General features: G+C 37.7%; 1 protein-coding gene across 1 annotated transcript in view; it reads right to left on the reverse strand.

The window, feature by feature from the left end:
* Positions 1–24,458, reverse strand: part of Mis18bp1 (MIS18 binding protein 1) — a 41,698-nt gene that overhangs the window by 14,051 nt on the left and 3,189 nt on the right. Inside the window, exons 2-8 of the mRNA XM_021179176.3 lie at positions 15,788–16,413; positions 12,799–13,265; positions 10,244–10,317; positions 7,961–8,091; positions 7,070–7,157; positions 5,989–6,131; positions 2,048–2,846 (exon numbers count right to left, since the gene is read on the reverse strand). Of these exons, the coding sequence (XP_021034835.1) occupies positions 2,048–2,846; positions 5,989–6,131; positions 7,070–7,157; positions 7,961–8,091; positions 10,244–10,317; positions 12,799–13,265; positions 15,788–16,322 (2,237 nt within the window). The 5' untranslated portion in view covers positions 16,323–16,413. The remainder of the gene's footprint in view (positions 1–2,047; positions 2,847–5,988; positions 6,132–7,069; positions 7,158–7,960; positions 8,092–10,243; positions 10,318–12,798; positions 13,266–15,787; positions 16,414–24,458) is intronic.

Genomic DNA, 24,458 nt, shown 5'->3' on the forward strand with positions numbered 1-24,458 from the left:
CTCCCTCCCTCCCTCCCTCCCTCCTTCCCTCTCCCTCCCTCCCTCCCTCCCTCTCCTTCTTCTTCTCCCCCCACCCCCCATCTCTCTCTCAAGACAGAGTTTCTCTGTGTAACAGACCTTGCTGTCCCGGGACTCACTCTGTAGACCAGGCTAGCCTGAAACTCAAGAGATCCACCTGCCTCTGCTTCCCAAGTGCTGGGATTAAAGGTGTGTGCTGCTACTGCCCAGGTCTCAGTGACAGTCTCAAGCCTAACTGGAAGATATTTGAGCTAGATTACCCAGATGGAAAGTACAAATGACAAGCACAAAGTTATTTTTACAATTCAGGCAATAAATAGATGAGGTCTGAGATGGATGGAGGAATAGTAAGAAAATAGGCTGCACATAGATGGTCCCACGGAAAAGCTATTTAGCAACTAATAAGATGTTTTTAACCAATAATGACAGAGTTTAAATATATTTGATGGAAAGAACTTCATCTTCAGAAATAAAACATTACCACCTAGGTCTCCCCACTCAGATGTAACAGATGTATAGGTTCTAAACAACTGGAATGGAGGCTATCCCCAAAGCTGTTGTCTGTATGTGGGATTTGTTCTACTAGCGGGGCTGCCTTATCTGGTCTCAAGGGAAAAGAAAGCACCTTTTGCCTTGGGGGGCGGGGTGGAGGGGGTAGAAACGGACCCCATGGTGTCCTAACCAGCTTAGAGAAAAAGGGGAGGGGGGAAAAGGATTGTGGGAGGCAGTGACCTGGAGGGAGACAGTGAGCAGGATGTACAGTGAATAAGTTAAAAATTTTTTGATTTAAAAAATTACTAAGGGCATGAAAAATGAATATCAATAAAAATATTCTTTTACATTTTTAGTAGTCAGATCTTTAGGCAAGATTTATATAGTTTCATTCACCACTAAATGTAAATACAAATATAAATGTAACAATTCAGGGCCACAGATAAATCTGAGGATCACTGTACAAAGAAGAAAGTCAAAATTGTAGAGGATAAAAGATCACTAAGGAACATACCATAGCAAGAAAATGAGACATAAATAAGAATTTGAGGAAGTAAAAAGAATAAACAAAAAAGGACCATGCAGGGAATTGGAAATATCAGTGAAGTTTGTACAGTGTCACAGAAATGTCTCAGAAAGAACTTTCAAAAAGACTTGAAATGTATCCCAAAGCTATGCACTTTTAAGGACATACAGTAAATAAAACTCTAAATGTAGCATGTTCCTTTGTCAGTTGCATCTTCCTTTCTTTTGACTACATCACTTCCATCAGCCTGCCTACCCTACCATCAACCCTCTGACAAAATAGCAACCAAATCATCTTCCCTTGTTTCTACACTCCCTTGTATTACATATGGACTTCTCATCCTCATCTTTGCCAATGTTTTTGATTTGTCTACATATATGGTCATATCTCTTTAATCTTCCTACTTAGGCTTCATAAGTCAATTATGATCTGTTTTCCATACTTCCACACTCTTAGTAGTGTTAGTCTCTATAGTCACATTCAATTCTCTTTTTAATAAAATCTGTTTATGTGTATGCTGTTTTGCCTCCATCTATATTTGTGCAGAGGTCTGAAAGGCATAAAACCCACTGGAATTGGACTTATAGATTGTAAATCACTTTGTGAGTGCTGGGAATCAACCTCAGGTCCTGTGGAAGAGCTGCCAGTGAGTGCTCTTAACTGCTGAGCCATCTCTCCAGCCAAACTCAACTTCAGTTCTTAAAGAATGTGATTTGAGCCGGGCGTGGTGGTGCACGCCTTTGATCCCAGCACTTGGGAGGCAGAGGCAGGAGGATTTCTGAGTTCGAGGCCAGCCTGGTCTACAAAATGAGTTCCAGGACAGCCAGATCTATACAGAGAAACCCTGTCTTGAAAAACCAAAAAAAACAAAGAATGTGATTTATCACCACTACAAGCAGAATAATTACTCAAATCTTCTGAAAGCTCGCTAACATCACTGGTGTTCTTTAAGTCCAGCCCTTCCTGCTGTTTTGTAACCATTCTGCAGATATTGCAGACATAATTACTTACCAATGGAGCTTCTGTAACTCCTGCTCACTCCATTCTCCATCCTCAGTTAAACCAGGTAGATGGTCTAACAGCTGTCTGCCAGTTCTCTCAGATGCCTTGCCTTCAATGAGAAAGTCCTTGCTAACAGCAGATTTGTAATGGGATTCTTTAGCCGAAGATGGAGGTCTCTTTGGTGTGACATAACAATCACTCTCACCTTCAGTTTCTGAAATGAGGAGGATATCTTTTGTGATGTGGTTTGTGTTTTCTCTCTCCTGATTCAGCCTTTCTTTTGTATTTCTTGCTCTGGTTTTACTTTTAATTTCTACTTCATTCTCTTCACTTGACAAATGTGATGAGGACCGGCAATACTGTGATACACTTATTTGATTTTCAGTTTCCTGCAGTTTTGAGGGCAACTTGTTCTTTTTCATAAAATCACTGGTGAGCATTTGTTTACTTTTCGGGCAAGGTATCTGAATATGTCTGGCAGTGATTATGTCACATTCACTGCAGTCCTCCTTGGTATTGCCTTCATATCCCACTCTATGTTCAAAGGTCTCTTGAGACTTACTGGTAGAACTTGGAGTTCCACGTATATCTGAGTCACTTTCTTCTTGACACTTTGCTTTGAAAAAGTCTGATATTCCTTCAATAGAGAGATTGTACTTCATACATCTTTGCTCTATCAACTTTTTGTTTCTAAGTGGTGTCATTAAAACATAAGCTCTCTTCTGATGGAGAAGCGGGTGTCTTCTTTCTTTGCCGGAGGTAGGCTGTTCCAGTGAGTTCAAGGGATCAGTGGGTACTTCAGTTCTCTCTTATTTTATTGGAAATTAGAAACAAAATCTTGTAAGTATAGAAAATACTCTTACAAAATAAGACAATTTTTCAGACAGGATACATAAAGCACTGGTCTATTTAGATCAGTGACTTCAAATGTAAGGATGTACTTATGTATACAATTCTGCCAATGACTTTCCAGTTGGCTGGCATACATGTAGCTTTTCTACCTGGCCTTCAATATAGTTTCAGTCTTCCACTGGCCTCAAATTAGAACCATACTCCATGGGTATTAGACCTAATATTTCTCAAATTGCTTGGGCCTGAATTTCCACTGTTTACCCTCCCTTAAAATGTTCCTTTACTTATCTGCAAGAACCTCAATGGCTTGCTTGGAACTTATTCTTTAGCCCACTGCATCTCCAAACTCTCCCATTCTCCCATTAAGTTCCCATAATACTTTTTAAAATGTCATTTTGGTATCCTACATTTTAGTTGTATACCAGTCTTAATCTTTAAATTAGACTGAGAAATATCTTAATTTTCATAAACTATTTTTTCTGAAATTATTGTAGACACTCAAGAACTAGTAGATATTAAACAAATGTTTTAAAAATCAGTTCTCAAGACATAAAATAGTTAGAAGACATAAGAAATCCACTGGGGTCATTAATCCTAAGCAGCCATGTAAAATACAAAACAAGTTGTGCTAGTTAAGGATATAATTAGAAAAATGTGAGACTCTACCCATACAGCTCTACTCTCATCCTCAATGTAGCCAAAGCAGCACATCTTTGAAATCTCTCCCAATCTCCAAGAATTATCATGGGAAATAATTAAAGCTACAGAACTTGATATCTATTCGAGCATCTTATACATAGGCGAAAAAAGCAAATGATATCAGCAGTCTGATCTAAAAATGGAGAATCCAGAAGCAAATCTACCTGAAATTCTAAGCGCGGTAATTCCTATGTATGCTTATTGTAGTGATTTGAACGAGAATGTTCGCCATAGGCTCACATGGTTGAATCCTTGGTTCCAAGTCTGTGGAACTGTTTGGGAAGGATTAGGAGATTGACTGTATTGTAGGAAGTGTGACACTGAGGAGCTGGCTTTGAGGTTTCAAAAACTCATGCCATTACCAGTCTGTCTCAACTCTGTAGACCAGGCTGGCCTCGAACTCAGAAATCCGCCTGCCTCTGCCTCCCAAGTGCTGGGATTAAAGGCGAGTGCCACCACCACCTGGCTTACTATTGCTTTTCAAGATTGGGTTTTACTCTATAGACCAGGCTGACCTTAAAAATCCAAATTGTAATTTCTGCTTCATTGTCCTATGTGCTAGGACTATAAGTATGTGCCAGAATACCTGGCCTTAAACGTATTTTATTACTCTTTTAGGAACTGTAAGACACAACGTGGATGGCCTAATCCTGGAGATTACTGTATAGTATAGGAAGCTGATATTCTAATAGATCCTTCATAATATGCTTAGATAATACAGAGATAGTTTTTCCCCCCCAGAGGTAGTTTTTAAACTTCATTACTATGATATAATGATTACAGCACTAAATATGAAAAATTACATGTTAGATAATTAAAATACAGTCATGCTATGGTTGGCATTTTTAAGGTTATTTTTATAACCTTATTGATTAATGTTAGATATGTATATATGGATTTGTGCACATGTAATGCCTGCAGAGGCCAGAATAGAGTGTTGGATTCCTGGAGCTGGAGATTCAGGCGTCTGTGAGCACCTTAACATGGGTGCTGGGAACTGAGCAAAAGCAGGTTCTCACAAGAGCAGGTCATGCTCTGAGCCACTCAGCCATCTTCCTAGCAGGGATTTTTGTTATTTTCTCAAAGAAAGTATAATTATATACTGATGAAGACAAAAATAATCACTAAAGCATCACTGATCAGAATATGTGATAATGTAATACCTAAAACTTCAGAAAATAATTAATATCTAAAAGTATCATAAAACAAAAGATACAGTGCATCATCCTAAATGGATACAATTATAATATAGCATGTACCCTTAAACAGCACTTGCTAATAGGAGATGCCAAGTCTTATCATTCCTAAATTGTTAGCATGAAGCACGGTTCATAAGAGATGCTTTACAGTAGTCTGGTTCTTCATAGGTGCATAGACAGCATAGGAAACAGCGTAGCAAACTTTAATCTTTTAAATTTGTATTCCATCCTACATGTCGCATGTTTTTCTATAACATTTTCAATAATCATAGTTACAAGTCAGATTACTTCTCTAAAAAAGTGACCCAGTGTTATTTTTCATTTTGGAGTAAAACAGGCAGTCGGGTAGAGGTAATAGCACGTAATAATAGTCCCAGGATTCTAGAAGATTCAAAATGTTCTAGAAATGATAATAAGCAACCAGCCAAAGTTAAGAAAACTTGATGACTTTTGTAAAAAGGAAGGATTGAGAAAGAGCTAAAGCTTTGGTAAGTGAAATGTCTGCCATCATTTACACTTCTAAATTATTACTTTCTTTGATCTAGAAAAGATAAATAAGTTTCAAGGAGAAAGAGTTTAAATGACACAACGGCATTAGAGAGAGATGTAGAATATTTACATCTAACATGGTGCCACAGCTTTAGCAAAAACAATGTGCAATTCTCAGAGATTTTAAAAATTTGTATAGATCTTAGCTACAAAGTCAAGGTAAAATTCCAAGAATGTACACAAAGGATTTCGGTAACTTTTATCACCTTACTATTATTTCATACATTATTTGTGAAAGTGGGTATTGTAAGAGGTAGATTATAATTTTAAAAAAGAGCTGACATAACAGTTCTACCAACCTTTATAGCACTTGCCACTTGAGTTTATATGCAAGTTCCTCCATAAAAGCAAATATAGATACTTGTCTCTACTACAAGATTGCTGACAGTGATAGTCTAAATATAATCTTTCATTAATATATTTATCAGGGGGTTGGGATTATGGTAAAGATTTACTCCGTGAAATAAAAAGAACGATGAAGCAGCAGTCTGCAACGCAGTCAGTCACCTTAGTATAAAAAAGTATAAAAAAGAAGGAATTTTATGGTCCTAATCAGTCAAAGAGCACCGCACCACACATCACATACTACAAACAGTGTTAAGTTTATATAAGACTCTACTACTTCAGCAACAAAGAAAAATTCAAACATACCTAAGCTATTATCATTAAGGTCATAAGTGATGCTGGCCTTTTGGAGGACATATGTTTCTTTATCTTCTGCATCTTTTTTTGTTGATTTTTGTTTATTTTGGAATCTTGCTGTTTCCTGTCTGGTCTTGTTCTTTTTTTCAGCCCTAAAACAGTTGTGATATTGCTTTCTCAAATACTGGTTCTCAACAACAACAACAACAACAAAAAAGATGAAAGCAAAGCTAAGCAAAGCAAAGCAAAGCTCATCCCCACCAATAGGATAATCACAGACACACTGAGGTTAACCTGTTACATGAGACCCTTCTCAAAGCAAATATTTTTAAAAGACAAACAAATAAAAATATGTAATCTTATTTAAGAAAACTATATGACAAAGAGCTTCCAGAAATAAAGTACTTACCTAGTAAATGTGAGGCCAGGATTACTATTGGGAAGTTGTCTATTTCTATAAGTAAGTTTTACTGAAACACAGCCATGCTCAATTTACACTACCTACAGTTGCTTTTCTGTTGAAAAGACAGAGTTAAATGGCCGAGAAAAGAAGCAACATGTCCAGAAAAATACCACCTGACACTTTCGAGGAAGAAATAGTCACCAATTCTTATACGATACCTGTACTCAGATGAAGTTTAAAACTATCTCCTACTAGCTCCTAAAGAACAAGAATTTATGAAATTTTTCTCTCAGTGTCTGCTAAGTACCTGGTAGGTACTCAAAAACTAATGAAAATTAATGGAGAACAACGAATCAAGAATTTCAGTCCAATATTTAACAACTACACGCCATCCAAAGGGTAGGCAATTGATGAATTCTCCTTAGAAATGTGTCTCCAATTTTCTTTTCTTTTTCAATTTATTCAACATGATAGAAAGTCTAATAAAGGTTTATTATTTCTAAAACCCCTAAAATCACAAAAATCTTCAAAACTATCACACACAAAACCCCAGCAAAACCACATTACATTGGTTACATAAACATGAATTTGAAAAGGCACAGTATATCTTTTATCTAAAATGAGTACATTTTAGGGACTATAACTTATACCTTGAAAAGCTGATTTTTAAAAATTTAGACAGTTTACCTTAATTGTTCTAGAAATTTATCAATGTGTTCCTTCCAATTGTGGGGAAATCCAAACATAAATTTTCTTGTGAGATAACAAGGATATCCTATTTAACAATGAGCAAAACAAATACAAAATTATTTTAATTTAAAAAATAGAAAATGAAATTATACAAAAGCCTAGACTTTTAAAGAGGTCTCTCTAATTCACTGTCAGTCAAGAAATATGTACTTCTTTTTTGTTGTTGTTGTGTTGTTTGTTTTTCGAGACAGGGTTTCTCTGTGTAGCCCTGGCTGTCCTGGAACTCACTTTAGAGACCAGGCTGGCCTCGAACTCAGAAATCTGCCTGCCTCTGCCTCCCGAGTGCTGGGATTAAAGGCATGCGCCACCATGCCTGGCGAAATGTGTACTTCTGATTCACTATATGCTAAGAACTGCTAGAGTACTGAGGGCCCATTAGTTAGGGAAATAAAATCCCCAACATTACACACTGGATTTCTATTATATAAGAGAAAAAGCAAATGCAAAATTGATATCACAGAAAAAGTAGTTAAACATATTCATAGGAGAAAAGGAGAAGACAGCAATTTCAAAAGGAGGTAGTCAGGGAAATTCTACTGACATAGAAAGCCAGGGCATAGGAACCTGAGGGAATGAGTCATGTGGGAAAATGGAATCTGAATATTAAAAATGAAAAGCCTTGTGACAGATAGCTGGTTTGTTTGTGAAATAAGACAAGCAAGGCTGAAGTGCAATGAAGAGTCAGTGCTAGGCATATACTGAAATGAGTGATAAAAGTCGTGATTGTGTGCGACATTACAAGGGGTCGGGTCAATTTATGATCCTGGGATTTATTTAGGAAAGAGGAGAGGCTATAGAAAGATTTAACTAATAATGATACCCACTTACCTGCTTCTTTCATGGAGACCGCGTCTACCAATCCTTTTAAGATATAAATGTTGCCTGACAAGGTCCTAAGTTCATTGTGTTTAATCCGCTCTATAATTACATTGCTATGCCAATAAACATCAGGCATATTTCTAGGGGAAAAAAAGAATAAGTTTAATAAGGTCACAGTATTTATACTTTACCAGGAACTATATGTACATATAGAAGCATACAAACTTATGAAGTACTGATTGTGAGCCGGTTATATGTAATCCCAACACCTTGTATATAAAGCAGGAAGCGTGCTCTAGGTCTGAGACCAGCTTGCTCTACATACTAAGTTCCATGCCAACTAGGGCTTCATAGTGAGATGAAATCTTGATGTCACTCTCCACTTCAAAAAGGAAGTACTCGTTTTGTACTCTTAGCTATCACAACAATAACAGCATTGTTAATCTAGTTACAAAACATCTGAGGACTAACCAGTACAGAATTCAACTGCTTGGCTAATGTGATCCTCAGAGTCTATGCCAAGAAACTATACTGTGGTCAGTCAATCTATATACCTGATATAAGATATAGCATTAGCAAGGAAAGAAAAACTGTCAACAAATATTTGCTGATGACAACAGCTGACATTTCAGCTTAATAGTTCCTAAGCCTTCAAAGATTTTGGTGGCCCTTCACATTTCTATTGGCTTTTTGTAGAAATGTTATTTTTGTTTATTCAGATAATGTCTTGCTGGGATTTTTTCCCACATATTTGTGTGCATACCATGGAATTCATATAGAGCCAGAAATAGCTTCTGGGAATAGTCCTTTACTACCAACTTATGGAACCTGGGGACCAAACTAAGGTTGTACAGCCTTGAGCAGGCTCTGCCCTGTGAGCCATCTTGCTGGCCCCTGGGTCTTACGATGCTACCCAAGATAGCCTTGGACTTCTACATCCTCCAACTACCTGAGATTACAGATTACATGTGCACCCAACTCCCTCCCTCCTACTTCATGTTCAAAAATGTCAAGTACATCTATCTCATTTTAAAGGTTTTTTTCATATTTTTAAAAATATAAATACATAGGCCAATATTTTTACCTTCTATTTTGTAAAGAGGGTCTAGTTAAGAGAAAACAAAGTAGCAAATCACTGACCCAGAAATCTACTCTTCATACATCATTAAATGAAACTAGTAGCTAAGTGCAGAGTATTTTTCATATAACAGATAATAAACATACTCATGCTATAAAAAAGTTCTCTCAATTAAATAAATTAGGAGTAAACTGATGACACTATACCTTAATACTTTTTTTTGTTTGTTTGTTTTATTGTGGTTTGAGGGGAAGTGTGAGGTTTTTTTGTTGTTGTTGTTTGTTTTTTGGATTGTTATTTTGGTCTTGGTGTTGTTTAAGATATGGTCTCTCTACATAGCCCCTGCTATCTTCGAACTATGTAGATCAAGCTGCCTCCAAACTCACAGAGATTCTCCTGCCTCTGCCACCAGAATGTTAGGGCTTAAAGGTGTATGCCACCATAGCCCACAGCTTCATTTAACATTTAAACCATACTTTAAAAGGCATGTTTCTTTAATACTGCAAATATTAATTCACTTAATTCTTTACCTACAGCAAAGCTGAGCACTAAGCATGAATCGAAAGTCATCTTCAAGTACATACTGTACTTAGAGTACCCAAGCCCAGCCTGGGCTACATGACACACTCTCAAAACAGGAAAAGCCTTCCCACAATATTAAACATATTACTATTATCACTGTACTAGTAAAGAAGTTGAGCCTCATAGAGTAGAAGCAATTTTAATTTGTTCAAGTAACATTGGTAGTAAGCAGTATTAGTGAAATCCCTGCAAAGGCAATTTATGCTGCATTTTAGACATGAAAAAGGGGATAAGGCTGTAAGATAGTCTACTAGTAGACTTTGTATGTTTAACCTTGAAGCAGTGATAATTGACATTGTGTCAGCACAAGTTGTTTACTATGGAGAAACTGGTTCTCAGAAATAGAACAGAGTACCAGAGTTAAAGTCTACTGTCTGACAATGCTTTCACTTCGGAGAACCAAAAGTGTCAATTAACATGTAGCTACTGGGAACTTTAAATAATTTTGATCCTTTCATGGATCAGTAATTTACATCAAACATCTTTAGCAAGGCACTGATATCATGTTTTCCTTTTGCCTTCAGTTTATAACCTAATTAGAACATGTTTTATAGAAAGATGCTATTTGTCACTCATCACTTAAATACTGCCAACTTAATCATATTGAAAGAACATTTAAATGTTATACTTACACCAGCTTTCCTTCTACACATATAGCAGTATTATTATTGATGACTTTAATCATCCAATCCTGTAGCTGGACTGCCTAATCAAGCATAAAAAAAAATATTTCTTGTACTATTTGCACATAGCATTACAGTCAGCATTTAGCATTAGAAAATGTGAATTACAAGAAAAGCCCCATGTAATCCTCGTGGTTTCTAAGTAGCCATCTATATAGGAATCAGCCCATTTAAAACACCAATTGTTAAAACTACAATATTGAAAGAAAGAAAAAAATAGAAACTTAACTGAGGCTGTACTATATATATGGTTTGCCTGTAATACAGAGGATCTACATTTTAAATGCTCATACAAAATGGCTTAGCCAAAAGGAAGAGGAGAATCCTAACATATACATTGAACCTCCAAATCTTACAGAAAACACAACAACTTAGGGGGATGAAAATGTGAAATGTATTCCCAAGTAAACAGCTGAATAGCTCAGAAAATGACTTTAGTGTAAGGAAAATGCCATTAAAATGTAAAATTTTCTATGAGCACTGATAGTAAGAACATTTATAGTTCATAACAATTTAAGATGAAAGTGTTTCTAAGTAGAACTAAAGTCAAAATCAATAGAACTAATGAGTGACTATTCACTTTAAATAAAATTATACATTTGCTCTTCTGAACCCAGGTGCTACAGGAGCCACGGGTTACCATGGAGACATGGCCATGTCTAAGAACCACACTACACACAACCAGTCCTGCAAATGGCATCAAGAAACCCCGGTCACAAAGATACAAATCACTTAAGGGGGTTGACCCCAAGTTCCTGAGAAACATGCACTTTGCCAAGAAAGGCCTGAAGAAGACGCAGGCCAACAATGCAAAGGCATCGAGTGCACGCACAGAGGTCATCAAGGCCCTGGTGAAGCCTCAGGCCATCAAGCCCAAGATGCCAAAGGCAAACTCAGCTGCCTGGCTTTCATCGCTCACTCCAAGCTTGGGAAGCAGATTCGAAGCTATATGGCCAAGGAGCATAGGCTCTGACAACTGAAGCTCAAGGTTCAAACCAAAGCAGAGGCCCAAGCTCCAGCTAAGGCCATGGCTTCAGCTCCAGCTCAGACTCCCAAAGATGCCCAGGCCCCTGTGAAGGTGCCATAGAAAAGGCTCCTGCAGCTAAAGAGGGTTGCAACCCCACAGGAAGAACAACAATATCAACCAACCAAAGCTCCCAGGGTCTAAACCACCAACCAAGGAATACACATGGAGGGACCCATTGCTTCAGCCGCAAATGTAGCAGAGGATGGCCTTGTTGGGTATCAATGGGGGAAGAGGCCTTGGTCCCATGAAAGCTAGATGCCCCAGTGTAGGGGAATGCCAGGGCCGAGAGGCAGGAGTGGGGACACACCCTCATATAAGCAGGAGGAAGGGGGATGGGATAGGGGGCTTCTGGGGAGTAAATCTGGAAAGGGATAACATTTGAAATGTAAATAAATTATCTAATAAAAAATAATAAATACGTTTAAAAAAAAGAGTAAACCTGGTAGTAGTGGTACATGCCTTTAATCCCAACATCTGGGAGGCAGAGGCAGGCGGATCTGAGTTGGAGGCCAGCCTAGTCTACAGAGTGAGTTCCAGGACAGCCAGGGCTACACAGAGAAACCCTGTCTCAAAAAACCAAAAAACCAAACCAAACCAAAACAAAAAAACCCCTGGAACTCACTTTGTAGACCAGGCTGGCCTGGAACTCAGAAATCCACCTGCCTCTGCCTCCCAAGTGCTGGGATTAAAGGCATGCGCCACCACACCAGGCAGGCTAAAAATTCTTATGCTAACTGGCATAAACAGGCATAGCAGAGATGAAGAAGTACTAGGAAATCTTAGAGTAACTTTATTCAAACTTTATACATTTATGTCAATGTCCAAACATTTTATCATTACGTCAAATATTAAATGTTTGTAAATAACAATTTGTAGCAAATAACTGATTATAAAATTGCAACCACTTCATCATTTCTAAAACCAAGATAAAATTACATAGTATCTCTCAATTGGATACCCACTAATACCTACTTAAAACTTAATGGACACACTTTTAACAGAAATTTTACATTGTCCTTTTTCTTTGTTTAGTACTGGAAGATCAAGCCTAAGTTTCATACATGCTTGTATTTCTTCTTGAACTGATAATACATTTCCTTCCAAAAAAAGTGCGTCAATTCAACATAGTTTGATGCTTTAAAGTATTTTACTGTTCATCTTATATAGCTTTTATCAAGAAAAATCTCAATTCTTTATCTGTTATAATTCCTTTCTATTTCAAATGTTAATAATTCCTAAAAAGTCGAAATAAAAGTAGGAACAATGTCAGTTTTCATTTCTTCCAGGCATAAGTGAAGTTTAAAACTAGCAATAGAGCAAGGTAAGAATTAACAACTGAGTCACCTTACTTTCAGCCTGCCTGTCTTTTCACTAGGCTTATAGTGGCTACCGTCAATAATAAAACAAGGAATAAAGCAAAAAGAAAGTCTAAACCTCTGAGGAACAAAATAAATACTTGCCTTAAATGTCTCCCTACCTGATATTTTTTTACTTCTTTTACAACAGTTTCAAGCTTTGTACATTTTCTTTGAGACCGGCCAGATAGTGTTAAATTAGGTCTTGGACTTGAACGTTTCATTTTAGATGTATTCTTTATGGGATTTTGAAGAACAGTCCTTCTGGACATCATCTCTTCATTTGTTTCTGTGATATCCTCTTTTGCAGTCCTTTCTGTTGTCACATCATTATCAGAAGTAATAGATTGGCTGTGACTCTTAATAGGAACACAAAGAGAACTAATGGCGTTAACATCAGTATTTTCAAACTTTTCATAAGTACAATCAATGCCTCCCAAAATAAATGTGTTCTTTTTGGACACAGTGATCTTAACAGGACTCTCTTTTGAATGAAGAACTTGTCCGCCAAACTGGGCTCTAGTTAATGCCTTCCTTGAAATGCACGAAGCTGAAACATTTTTTTGTTCTTGGTTCAGAATTGGAGGATCTGCCAAAAGGAAACAACAACAACAAAAAATTATAGAAAGGTTCTATGGGGATAAAAAGTTTTAAACTGCTTATATTAAAAAGATACCACATTAAGAATAGTCCATCCTCAAGTTCAATTTAAATGTCTCTAGTTTTCTGTTTTAAGACAATCTTTCTATAGCGCCTTGGTTTATCCTGGAACTCACTATGTAGACTAGGCTAGTGTCAAACCTACCTCTGCCTCCTGATGAGATTAAAGGCATGTATCACCCACTTTTATAACTTAAGGTGCAAAGTTAGTTCTGATTGCCCACTGGAAAATACCTCGAACATTTAAGAACACTTTGAAGTAACTGGCCAAAAAAAAAAAAAAGAAAGAAAGACTGCAAACATATAACAAACCAACAACACACAAGAGTATACCATAACTTGAATTGTAATTTTTCAGTTTCTTTTCTTACTGGTGTTGAATCTTTTGTTTGCTGGGTGTGGTGATTTGAATATAAATGCCCCCCCCATACCCCTTTAGCTCATATATTTAAATGCTTAGTCACCAGGGAGTGGCACTACTTGACATGATTAGAAGGTATGGCCTTGTTGGAGGAAGTGTATCCCCAGGGGTGGTGGGCTTTAAGGTTTCAAAGCCTAGGCCAAGCCCAGTTTCTGTCTCTCGTATCTCTCTGTCTCTCTGTTTCTCTCTCTCTCTCTCTCTCTCTCTCTCTCTCTCTCTCTCTCTCTCTCTGAGTCTGTCTGTCTGTCTCTGTCTCTCTCTACCTGTGGATCAGGATATAGATCTTAGCCACTGCTTCAGAGCCTGCCTGAATGCCACCATGCTTCCCCACCATGGTGATAATAGACTATGCCTCTGAACTATAAAAGCATGTTCCCAATTGCACGCTTTCTTTTATAAGAGTTGCCATGATCATGGTGTCATTTCACAGCAAAGGAACCGTTACTAAGACACTGGAAATGCTTGATGATTCTAGAGGAACCTGCAGGTTGGCACTTTAGAAACAGAGAGGGAAAAGTCTTCTGACCAGTACCATATGCTTTCATAATAAATAACAGTGACATAAAAATGTGCCTTTAGCTGGGCTTTTAATCACAGTACTCAGGAGGCAAGGCAGGCAAATCTCTGTGAGCTGGAGGCCAGCCTGGAGTTCCAGGACAGGCAGGACTACACAGAGAAACCCTGGGAGAGATTTGGGGGAGATTGGGGACAAGGAGGGAATTGGGTTAGCTGGAGAGATGGCTCAGTGGTTGAGGTCACTGACTGCTTTTTCCAAAGGACCCAGGTTCAAACCCCAGCACTCACATGGTAGCTAACAACTGTAACTCCAAGATCTGATACCTTCACACATGCATACAGGCAAAACACCAATGCACATAAAATGGAAATAAGTTAATTTAAAAACATTTTCCTTTACCATCTCTTCTTGCCTTCACTTCACCTTCTATACTTACATTATGCTGAGGTTAAAGCAGTAACAATTTCCAAATTATAATTGGCCTTTTCAAGACAAAAGCATATTACTAAGCCCCTGTAAGCAGTCTGGGACCGTGATGCATCAGAGACTAGAGTATAGTCCTCAAAAGTTACCTGCTTTACTCGCACTTTGGATTAGCAACACACTCCACCCCACTGTGTACCAGAGAATGCCAAGGTCCTGAGTGGCTGACCTCAGGTGGTTCTGACTAAGGGCGTGAACAAACAATTAATGAGTTTGAACCTACCCTTTAAAATTAGAAATATTAAGACCTAATTGCAAATTCAACAAACATTTATATCCCTTCGACCTTTTTTCAGTAGGGCCTCATTAGGTAGTCTAGATTGGCCTCTAGAATACTCCTGAATACTGGGATTATAGGAATAAATCACCATGCCCAGCTTTTGAAATAATGGTCAGGCCTTTAAAGGAAGGAAAGTTTGTTGAGAGATGAAAGTTTTTCAACTAGATAAATAAGGACTAGCAGTACTATTTGTATTATACTCTGATTTATAGTTTAAGTCTTTTATATTTAATGCATTTTTAAATACAGAAGTAAGCTTTTTTTGATATATAAAGAGAACACTTAAAATTTGTGCCAAAGAAAAGGACATTTTTATGTGTGCACATTAGACAAAGAGTCATCAGAATCTCAAAGACAGGAACTTACCTGCTCTTAAATCCTATTACTGACTCCCACACTCCCATACACACACAGTGTATACTTATATACATATCAAGTAATGTGTTGCACTCAGACACATACAACATGTACTTATATACATATCAAGTAATGTAATATGATATGTATTCCTGTAATCCCAGCATTCAGGAGACTTTCAAACTTGAGGCCAACCTAGACTACATGCTTCCCCAGTGCTGGGATTTGATACCATGTCTGCAGTTCTCTCTCTTCTGTCCCACAATAAAAATTACTTTCACTGGAATGTGAGAAGACATTTTGGTAGTCTGTTCATTATTTTAACTAAGCTCGTAAAACTGACACATTAAACAGTTAAAAAGACATTTTAAACCCTTATGTAATCACACTAACCTCCTAGTGAAGGGTCATTGGATTGGAACAACTTTTCTTTTTTCTCACAGATATAGGTATGTTGCAACTGAGCTTTCTTGTCTGTGTTAGGAGGAAAGGCTTTGCTGTGTTCACCCTGTGGTGATGCCAACATGCTACTGTTCCTTGTCAGTTGTTCTTGTTTGTCACGCTGTACTTTTGCTTTCATTCTTTGAAAGATTTTACCTGGTGATTCATAAATCATTTCATTTCTTAATCTATCCATGTTGGGCTTTATAACACTGATATCAAGAGAGCTGCTCGGAAGGGTAACCTCTGATAACATGGTGGATTGAAATATATCTTTATCGTTAGAAGTTCTTATTTCTAATAACTGATTCTTTATATGACCATTAACTTTTAAAGAGGACTTCTGATATTTTACCAAATCTTTCAAAGGAGTGAGTGTGCCTGAAGGGATGCTGTCAATAAAGACTGCATCTAGAGGCATATTTCTTCTTTGCAATGTTCCAGAAGACAAATGAATTCCTGAATGCTTCAAAGGTGTTACAATCATCTTGATAGGAGAGTGGCAACAAAATTCTTTTTATAGAAAATTCATTCAACACAAATTTTCAGACAGAACTTCAGAAGGAGTCCAGAGAAACCTGTAATGTAATTAACTTTTATCAGTTTGGTCCCTTTAAACATATATCAGCCTGGCAGTGGTGGCGCACACCTTTAGTCCCAGCACTTGGGAGGAAGAGGCAACTAGATTTCTGAGTTCGAGGCCATCCTGGTCTACAGAGTGAGTTCCAGGACACCCAGGGCTATACAGAGAAACTGTCTCAAAAACCAAAAAGGAAAAGAGAAAAAAATAAAAAAAGAGTCAAAAATTTGCCAATTTTCCATTAACAACATTATACCATTAGAAGTTTTAATTGACTCTTATCAACACTAGAGAATATACAGCTCACAAACCAGATTAATGTTTAATGTTTTTATTAAATTATAATTTTCATTATTTTTCAATAGACGAGCAGTTTGACATTCAAAACTGCCCATTAAAAAAAAAGCAGCCCTGGAACTAAGGCTGTCTGTCCCACAGTCCTCCCTACCCAAATCCCACCTGGAGAGAGCTAGTCTCCCAGAAGTTCTGTCACTCCTAAGTTCACAGGAGAGACCATCACTTTGCTCCACTAACTGGTCAAAAAGGGACCCACCAGGAATGCACAGGGTATGGGTACTGCAGAGCAGCCAGGGACAGGATCCTTCCACTCTCCATCAGCACCCTGGAACTAAACCCTGTGACGCAGCTCTCCACAACCAAATCCCGCCCTGAGAGAACTGGTCTCCCAGAAATGTTGACACACAGTTCTCTACACCTCATTACCACCCAGAGAGAGCTGGTCTCCTCAGGACTGCTGACACCATTAAAAGCACAGGTTCAAAGGCCCACAGGAGAGAGAAACCACAATCAGAGACAGCAAAACCAGCTAACACCAGGGATAACCAGATGACTAGAGGCAAGTGCAAGAACATAAGTAACAGAAAGCAAGGCTACTTGGCACTATAGAACCCAGTTCTCCCACCACAGCAAATCCTAGATATCCCAACACACTGTAAAAACAAGGTTTGGATTTAAAATCACATCTCATAATGATGATAGGGAACTTTAGGAAGGACATAAATAACTCCCTTAAAGAAATACAGGAGAACACAAACAGTTAGAAGCCCTTAAAGAGGAAACACAAAAAATCCCTTAAAAATTACAGGAAAACACAACCAAACAGGTAAAGGAATTGAACAAAAACCATCCAGGATCTAAAAATGGAAATAGAAACAATAAAGAAATCACAAAGGGAGATAACCCTGGAGATAGAAAACCTAGGAAAGAGATCAGAAGTCATATATGCAAGCATCACCAACAAAATACAAGAGATGGAAGAGAGAATCTCAGGGGAAGAAGATACCATAGAAAACACTGACACAACAGGCAAAGAAAATGCAAAATGCAAAAAGCTCCTAACCTAAAATATCCAGGAAATCCAGAACACAATAATAAGACCAAACCTAAGGTCAACAAGTATAGAAGAGAGCAAAGATTCCCAACTTAAAGGGCCATTAAATATCTTCAACAAATTTATAGAAGAAAACTTCCCTAACTTAAAGAACATATAAGAAGCCTACAGAACTCCAAATAGATTGGACCAGAAAAGAAATTCCTCCTGTCACATAATAATCAAAACACCAAATGCACAAAAAAAAAAAAAGAAAAGAATATTAAAAGCAGTAAGGGAAAAAGGTCAAGTAACATATAAAGGCAGACCTATGAGAATAATACTATACTTCTCAACAGAGACAATAAAGAAGATTCTAGGCAGATGTCATACAGACTCTAAGAGAACACAAATGCCAGCACAGGCTACCACTATACCCAGCAAAACTCTCAATTACCATAGATGGCAAAACCAAAATATTCCATGACAAAAACAAATTTACAAAATATCTTTCCACAAATCCAGCCCTACATAGGATAATAGATAAAAAAATAAAAAAAAAAAAACAAGCAAAAAACAAAAACAAAAACCAAACAAGGAGGGAAAATACACCCTAGAAAAATCAGGAAAGTAATCTTTCAATAAACCCAAAAGAAGATAGCTACACAAACATATTAAAAACAAAAATAACAGGAAACAAAAATTACTTTTCCTTAATATCTCTTAACATCAATGAATTCAATTCCCCAATAAAAAGACATAGACTACCAGACTGGATACATAAATAGGATCCAGCATTTTGTTACATACAGGAAACACACCTCAGTGTCAAAGACAGACAGTACCTCAGAGTAAAGATCTGGAAAACAATTTTCAAAGCAAATGGTCCCAAGAAACAAGCTGGAGTAGCCATTCTAATATCAAATAAAATCAACTTTCAACCCAAAGTTATCAAAAAATATAAGGAAGGACACATCAAAGGAAAAAATCTACCAAGATGAACTCTCAATTATGAACATCTATACTCCTAATGCAAGGGCATCCACATTCACTAAGAAACTTTACTAAAGTTCAAAGCACACATTGGACCTCACACAATAATAGTGGGAGGCTTCGGGCTGGAGAGATGGCTCAGTGGTTAAGAGCTCCGACTGCTCTTCCAAAGGTCCCGAGTTCAAATCCCAGCAACCACATGGTAGCTCACAACCATCGTAATGAGATCTGACTCCCTCTTCTGGTGTGTCTAAAGACAGCTACAGTGTACTTACATATAATAAATAAATAAATAAATAAATAAATAAATAAAAATAGTGGGAGGCTTCAACAACCTACTCTCATCAATGGAAAGATCATGGAATCAGAAACTAAACAGAAACACAGTGGAACTAACAGGTTATGAACCAAATGGATTTCACAGATATCTATTGAACATTTTATCCTAAAACAAAAGAATTTACCTTAGTTTCAGCACCTCATGGTACCTTCTTCAAAACTGACCATATAATCGGTCACAAAACAGGCCTCAACAGATACTAGAAGACTGAAATAATCCCATGCATCCTATCAGATCACCACGGACTAAGGCTGGTCTTCAATAACAACAAAAACAACAGAAAGCCCACATACACATGGAAGCTAAACAACGCTCTACTTAATGATAACTTGGTCGAGGAAGAAATAAAGAAAGAAATTTAAGACGTTTTAGAATTTAATGAAAATGAAGCCACAACATACCCAAACTCATGGGACACAAAGAAAGCACTGCTAAGAGGAAAACTCATAGCTATGACTACCTCCAAAAAGAAACTGGAGAAAGCATACACTAGCAGCATGACAGCTCTATAACAAAATGAAGCAAAGGAGTAGACAGAAGGAAATAAACTCAGGGCTGAATCAACCAAGTAGGAAAAAAAAAAAAAAAAAAAAAAAAAAACTATACAAAGAATCAACAAAACCAGGAGCTGATTCTTTGAAGCAATCAACAAGATAGAAAAACCCTTAGCCAGACTAACCAGAGGGCACGAACAATAGTATCCAAATTAACAAAATCAGAAATGAAAAGGGAGACATAAACAACAGAAACTGAAAAAATCCAAAATGTCATCAGATGCTACAATAAAAGCTTATAATCAACAAAACTAGAAAATCTAGATGAAATGGACAATTTTTATGCAGATACCAGGTACCAAAGCTAAATCAGGATCAGATAAATCATCTAAACAATCCCATAACCCCTAAAGAAATAGCAGCAGTCATTAAAAGTCTCCCAACCAAGAAAAAACCCAGGACCAGATGGGTTTAGTGCAGAGTTCTATCAGACCTTCAAAAGAAAACCTAGTACCAATACTCTTCAAACTATTCCACAAAATAGAAACAGAAGGAACACTACCCAATTCATTCTATGAAGCCACAATTACGCTTATACCTAAACCGCACAAAGACCCAACAAAGAAAGAGCATTTCTGACCAATTTTCCTTATGAATATCGATACAAAAAACTCAATAAAATTCTCGCAAACTGAATGCAAGAACACATCAAAAGGATCATCCACCATGATCAAGTAGGCTTTATCCCAGGTGTGCAGGGATGGTTCAATATACTGAAATGCATCAACATAATCCACTATATAAACAAACTCAATGGGAAAAAAAAAACAACCACATGATCATCTCACTAGATACTGAGAAACCATTTGACAAAATTCAACACCCCTTCATGGTAAAAGTCTAGGAAAGATCATGAATTCATAGCCCACACCTAAACATAGTAAAAACAATATACAGCAAATCAATAGCCAACATCAAACTAAATGGAGAGAAAACTTGAAGGAATCCCACTAAAATCAGGGACTAGGCAAGACTGCCCACTCTCTCCCTACCTATTCAATATAGTACTCAAAGTCCTAGCCAGAGCAATTAGACAACAAACATTGGTCAAAGGGATACAAATTGGAAAGGAATAAGTCAAAATATTGCTATTTGCAAATGATATGATAGTATACTTAAGTGACCCCAGAATTCTACCAGAGAACTTCTACACCCGATAAACAACTTCAGCAAAGTAGCTGGATATAAAATTAACTCAAACAAATCAGTAGCCTTTCTCTACACAAAGGATAAACAGGCTGAGAAAGAAATTAGGGAAACAACACCCTTCACAATAGTCACAAATAATATAAAATACCTTGGTGTGACTCTAACCAAGCAACTGAAATATCTGTATGTCAAGAATTTCAAGTCCCTGAAGAAAGAAACCAGAAGATCTCACAAGATGGAAAATTCTCCCATGCTCATGGACTGGCAGGATTAGTATTGTAAACATGGCCATCTTGTCAAAAGCTATCTACAGATTCAATGTAATCTCCATCAAAATTCCAACTCAATTCTTCATAAAGTTAGAAAAAACAATTTACAGATTCATTTGGAATAACAAAAAACCCAGGATAGTGAAAAGCATTCTCAACAAAAAAAGAACTTCTGCGGAAATCCCAGACCTCAAGCTGAATTACTGACAGATTGTGATAAAAACTGCATGGTATTGGTACAGAGACAGGCAGGTAGATCAATGGAATAGAATTGAAGACCCAGAAATGAACCCACACAACTATGGTCACTTAATCTTTGACAAAGGGGCTAAAACCATCCAGTAGAAAAAAGACAGCATTTTCAATAAATGGTGCTGGCTCAACTCGTGGTTAGCAAGTAGAAGAATGCAAATCGATCCATTCTTATCTCCTTGTATAAAGCTCAAGTCCAAGTGGATCAAGGACTTCTACATAAAACCAGATACACTGAACCGTACATAGGAGAAGAGCCTTGAACATATGAGCACAAGGGGAAATTTCCTGAACACAATACCAATGCTCTAAGATCAACAATCAACAAATGGGACCTCATAAAATTGCAAAGCTTCTGTAAGGTAAAGGACACTGTCAATAGGACAAAACGGCAACCAACAGACTGGGAAAAGATCTTTATAAATCCTACAACTGAGGAATTTCGAATGGCAGAAAAGCACCTAAAGAAATGTTCAACATCCTTACTCATCAGGGAAATGCAAATCAAAACAACCCTGAGATTCCACCTCACACCAGTCAGAATGGTTAAGATCAAAAACTCAGGTGGCAGCAGATGCTGGAGAGGATGCAGAGAAAGAAGAACACTCCTCCATTGCTGGTGGGATTGCAAGTTGGTACAACCACTCTGGAAATCAATTTGGCGATTCCTCAGAAAATTGGACACAGTACTACCTGAAGACCAGCTATACCACTCCTACACATATGCCCAAAAGATGCTCCAACATATAACAAGGATATACGTTCTACTACGTTCATAGCAGCTATATTTATAATAGCCAGAAGCTGGAAAGAACCCAGATGCCCCTCAACAGAGAAATGGATACAAAAAATGTGGTATATTTACACAATGAAGTACTACTCAGCTATTAAAAGCAATGACTCCATGAAATTCTTAGGGAAATGGATGGAACTAAAAAATATCATCCTGAGTGAGATAAAAACCCAATCACAAAACACACATAGTTTGCACTCACTGATAAGAGGATATTAGCCGAAAAGCTTGGAATACCCAAGATATAATTCATAGACCATATGAAGTTCAAGAAGAAGACCAAAATGTGGATGTTTCAGTACTTCTTAGAAGAAGGAACAAAATACTCAAGTGAGGTAGAAGGTTGGACTCTGGCTGGCGAGATGGCACAGCAGGTAAGAGCACAGAGGTCCTGAGTTCAAATCCCAGCAACCACATGGTGGCTCACAACCACCCAGCATGAGATCTGACACCCTCTTCTGGTGCATCTGAAGATAGCAAGTGTACTTAAATATAATAATAAATAATTCTTTAAAAAAAAAAAAAAGGTGGGACTCGGGAGGAAGAAAGAAAGAGGGTGGGGGAAAATGGGGGGTCAAGATCAGGTATAGGAGAAGAGGATGATATACAGAAGATCAGAAATTTGAATAGAGGTGTGAAGCAGTGAGGGATGGGGAACTGTGAGTGGCCACCAGCAAGTCCCAGATGCCAGGAAAGCAAGAGGCTCCCAGGACCCCAACAGGGATGTGATTAGCTGAAATGCCCAACAAAAGGGAGGGAGAACCTATAGAGACCATATCCAGAGGTTAGGCAAGGCCCCTGGTTGGGGGATGGGGCCACCCACTCATTTCCAAATTTTTAACCCAGAAGGGCTCCTGTCTAAGAAAATACGGGGACAAAGTGTGGAGCAGAGACTGAAGGAAAGGCCATCCAGAGACTGTCCCACCTGGGGATCTATCCCATATACAGACACCAAACCAGACACTGTTGTAGAAGCCAAGAAGTGCTTGCTGAGTCTGTTATAACTAAGGAGAGTCTCTGCCAAAGCCTGAAAAATACAGAGGCAGATGCTCGCAGCCAACTGAGCATGGGGACCCCAATGGAAAGTACTAAAGGAGCTAAAGGGGTTTCCAACCTATAGGAAGAATAACAATTATCAACTTACCAGACACCTTCCCCCCCCTACCCCCACCCCGAGCACCCAGGAACTAAACTACCAACCAAAGAGCACACATGGAGGGACCCATGGATCCAGCTTCATATATGTAGCATAGGATAGCATTGTCTGGCATCAATAGGAGAAGCCCTTGGTCCTGTGAAGACTCGAAGGTTGTGGGTGGATGGGTGGGTAGATAGGGCAGTACTCTCATACAAGCAGGGGGAGGGGGAATTGGACAGGGGGATTCCATAGGGGAAATCAGGAAAGGGAATAACATCTGAGATGTAAATACATAAAATATTCCATTTTTTAAAAAAAGCACCATCCAACAAATAACATAGTTAATATCCTTAAGTTCTGAATTGTGAACATCTGTTTTTGAGATGTACTTGACAGCTACAGGAATGCGTTCCTCTAAGGGATTTTACAACCAACGAGGATGAGTTTCGTGTCCACTTTTAGTTCTGACACTGGGGATTAACATAGGGTCTTGAGCATGCTATAAAAGCATTCTACTTCTGCAGTGAAATGTATTCAAGCATAACTCTTTAAAGTTCCAATCTAGTGTTTGCATAAAGAGAATGACATCTGCATTAGGCTATTAGGCTACATATTAGGCTATAAAATATTAAGTTTAACAAGTGTACTTCCCTATATGCACTTAAAAAGTTTAAGTCAGAAGCAATAATGATCGAAGTAAATGCCTGAAATACTCATTTAATTATTAAAATGGCCTGGCTCTATTGTGTTCCAGAATATTTAATGTTATTTAAAAACTTCTAATAAAGAGGAACTTGTTTTTAAGCATAATTCTTTACGTATATTGCTATTTAGAATTTTTGGAAAAAATTATTAATTTAAATATACATGGTCTTAAATTTGTTTCTTTCTTTTCTGAGACACAGTTTTGCTTTATTGTCCAGGCTGGCATCAACCCTGAACTGTTCCCACTCTACCCCTCTTGGTGCTGGGATTATAAGCATGTATTACCACACCTGGCTTGTTTCTTATTCGTAAATTTTATTTTCCATAACTAGAAAAAATCCAAGTATATAATAATACATTATATTAATGTGGAAATATTAATATTTCAATCCTAATATTACAATCCTAAGTGCCCAGAACTTATTAGTCAGGATTTATAGCATCTCTTACTACTGAATTTATAACAATTCTAGTAACTTTTTATATCATCTAAATGGAAAAGACCTATCATGGAAAGTAC

The sequence above is a fragment of the Mus caroli genome, unplaced genomic scaffold, assembly GCF_978045245.1.
Source record: "Mus caroli unplaced genomic scaffold, Mus_caroli_1 scaffold_14, whole genome shotgun sequence".
Lineage (NCBI taxonomy): Eukaryota > Metazoa > Chordata > Mammalia > Rodentia > Muridae > Mus > Mus caroli.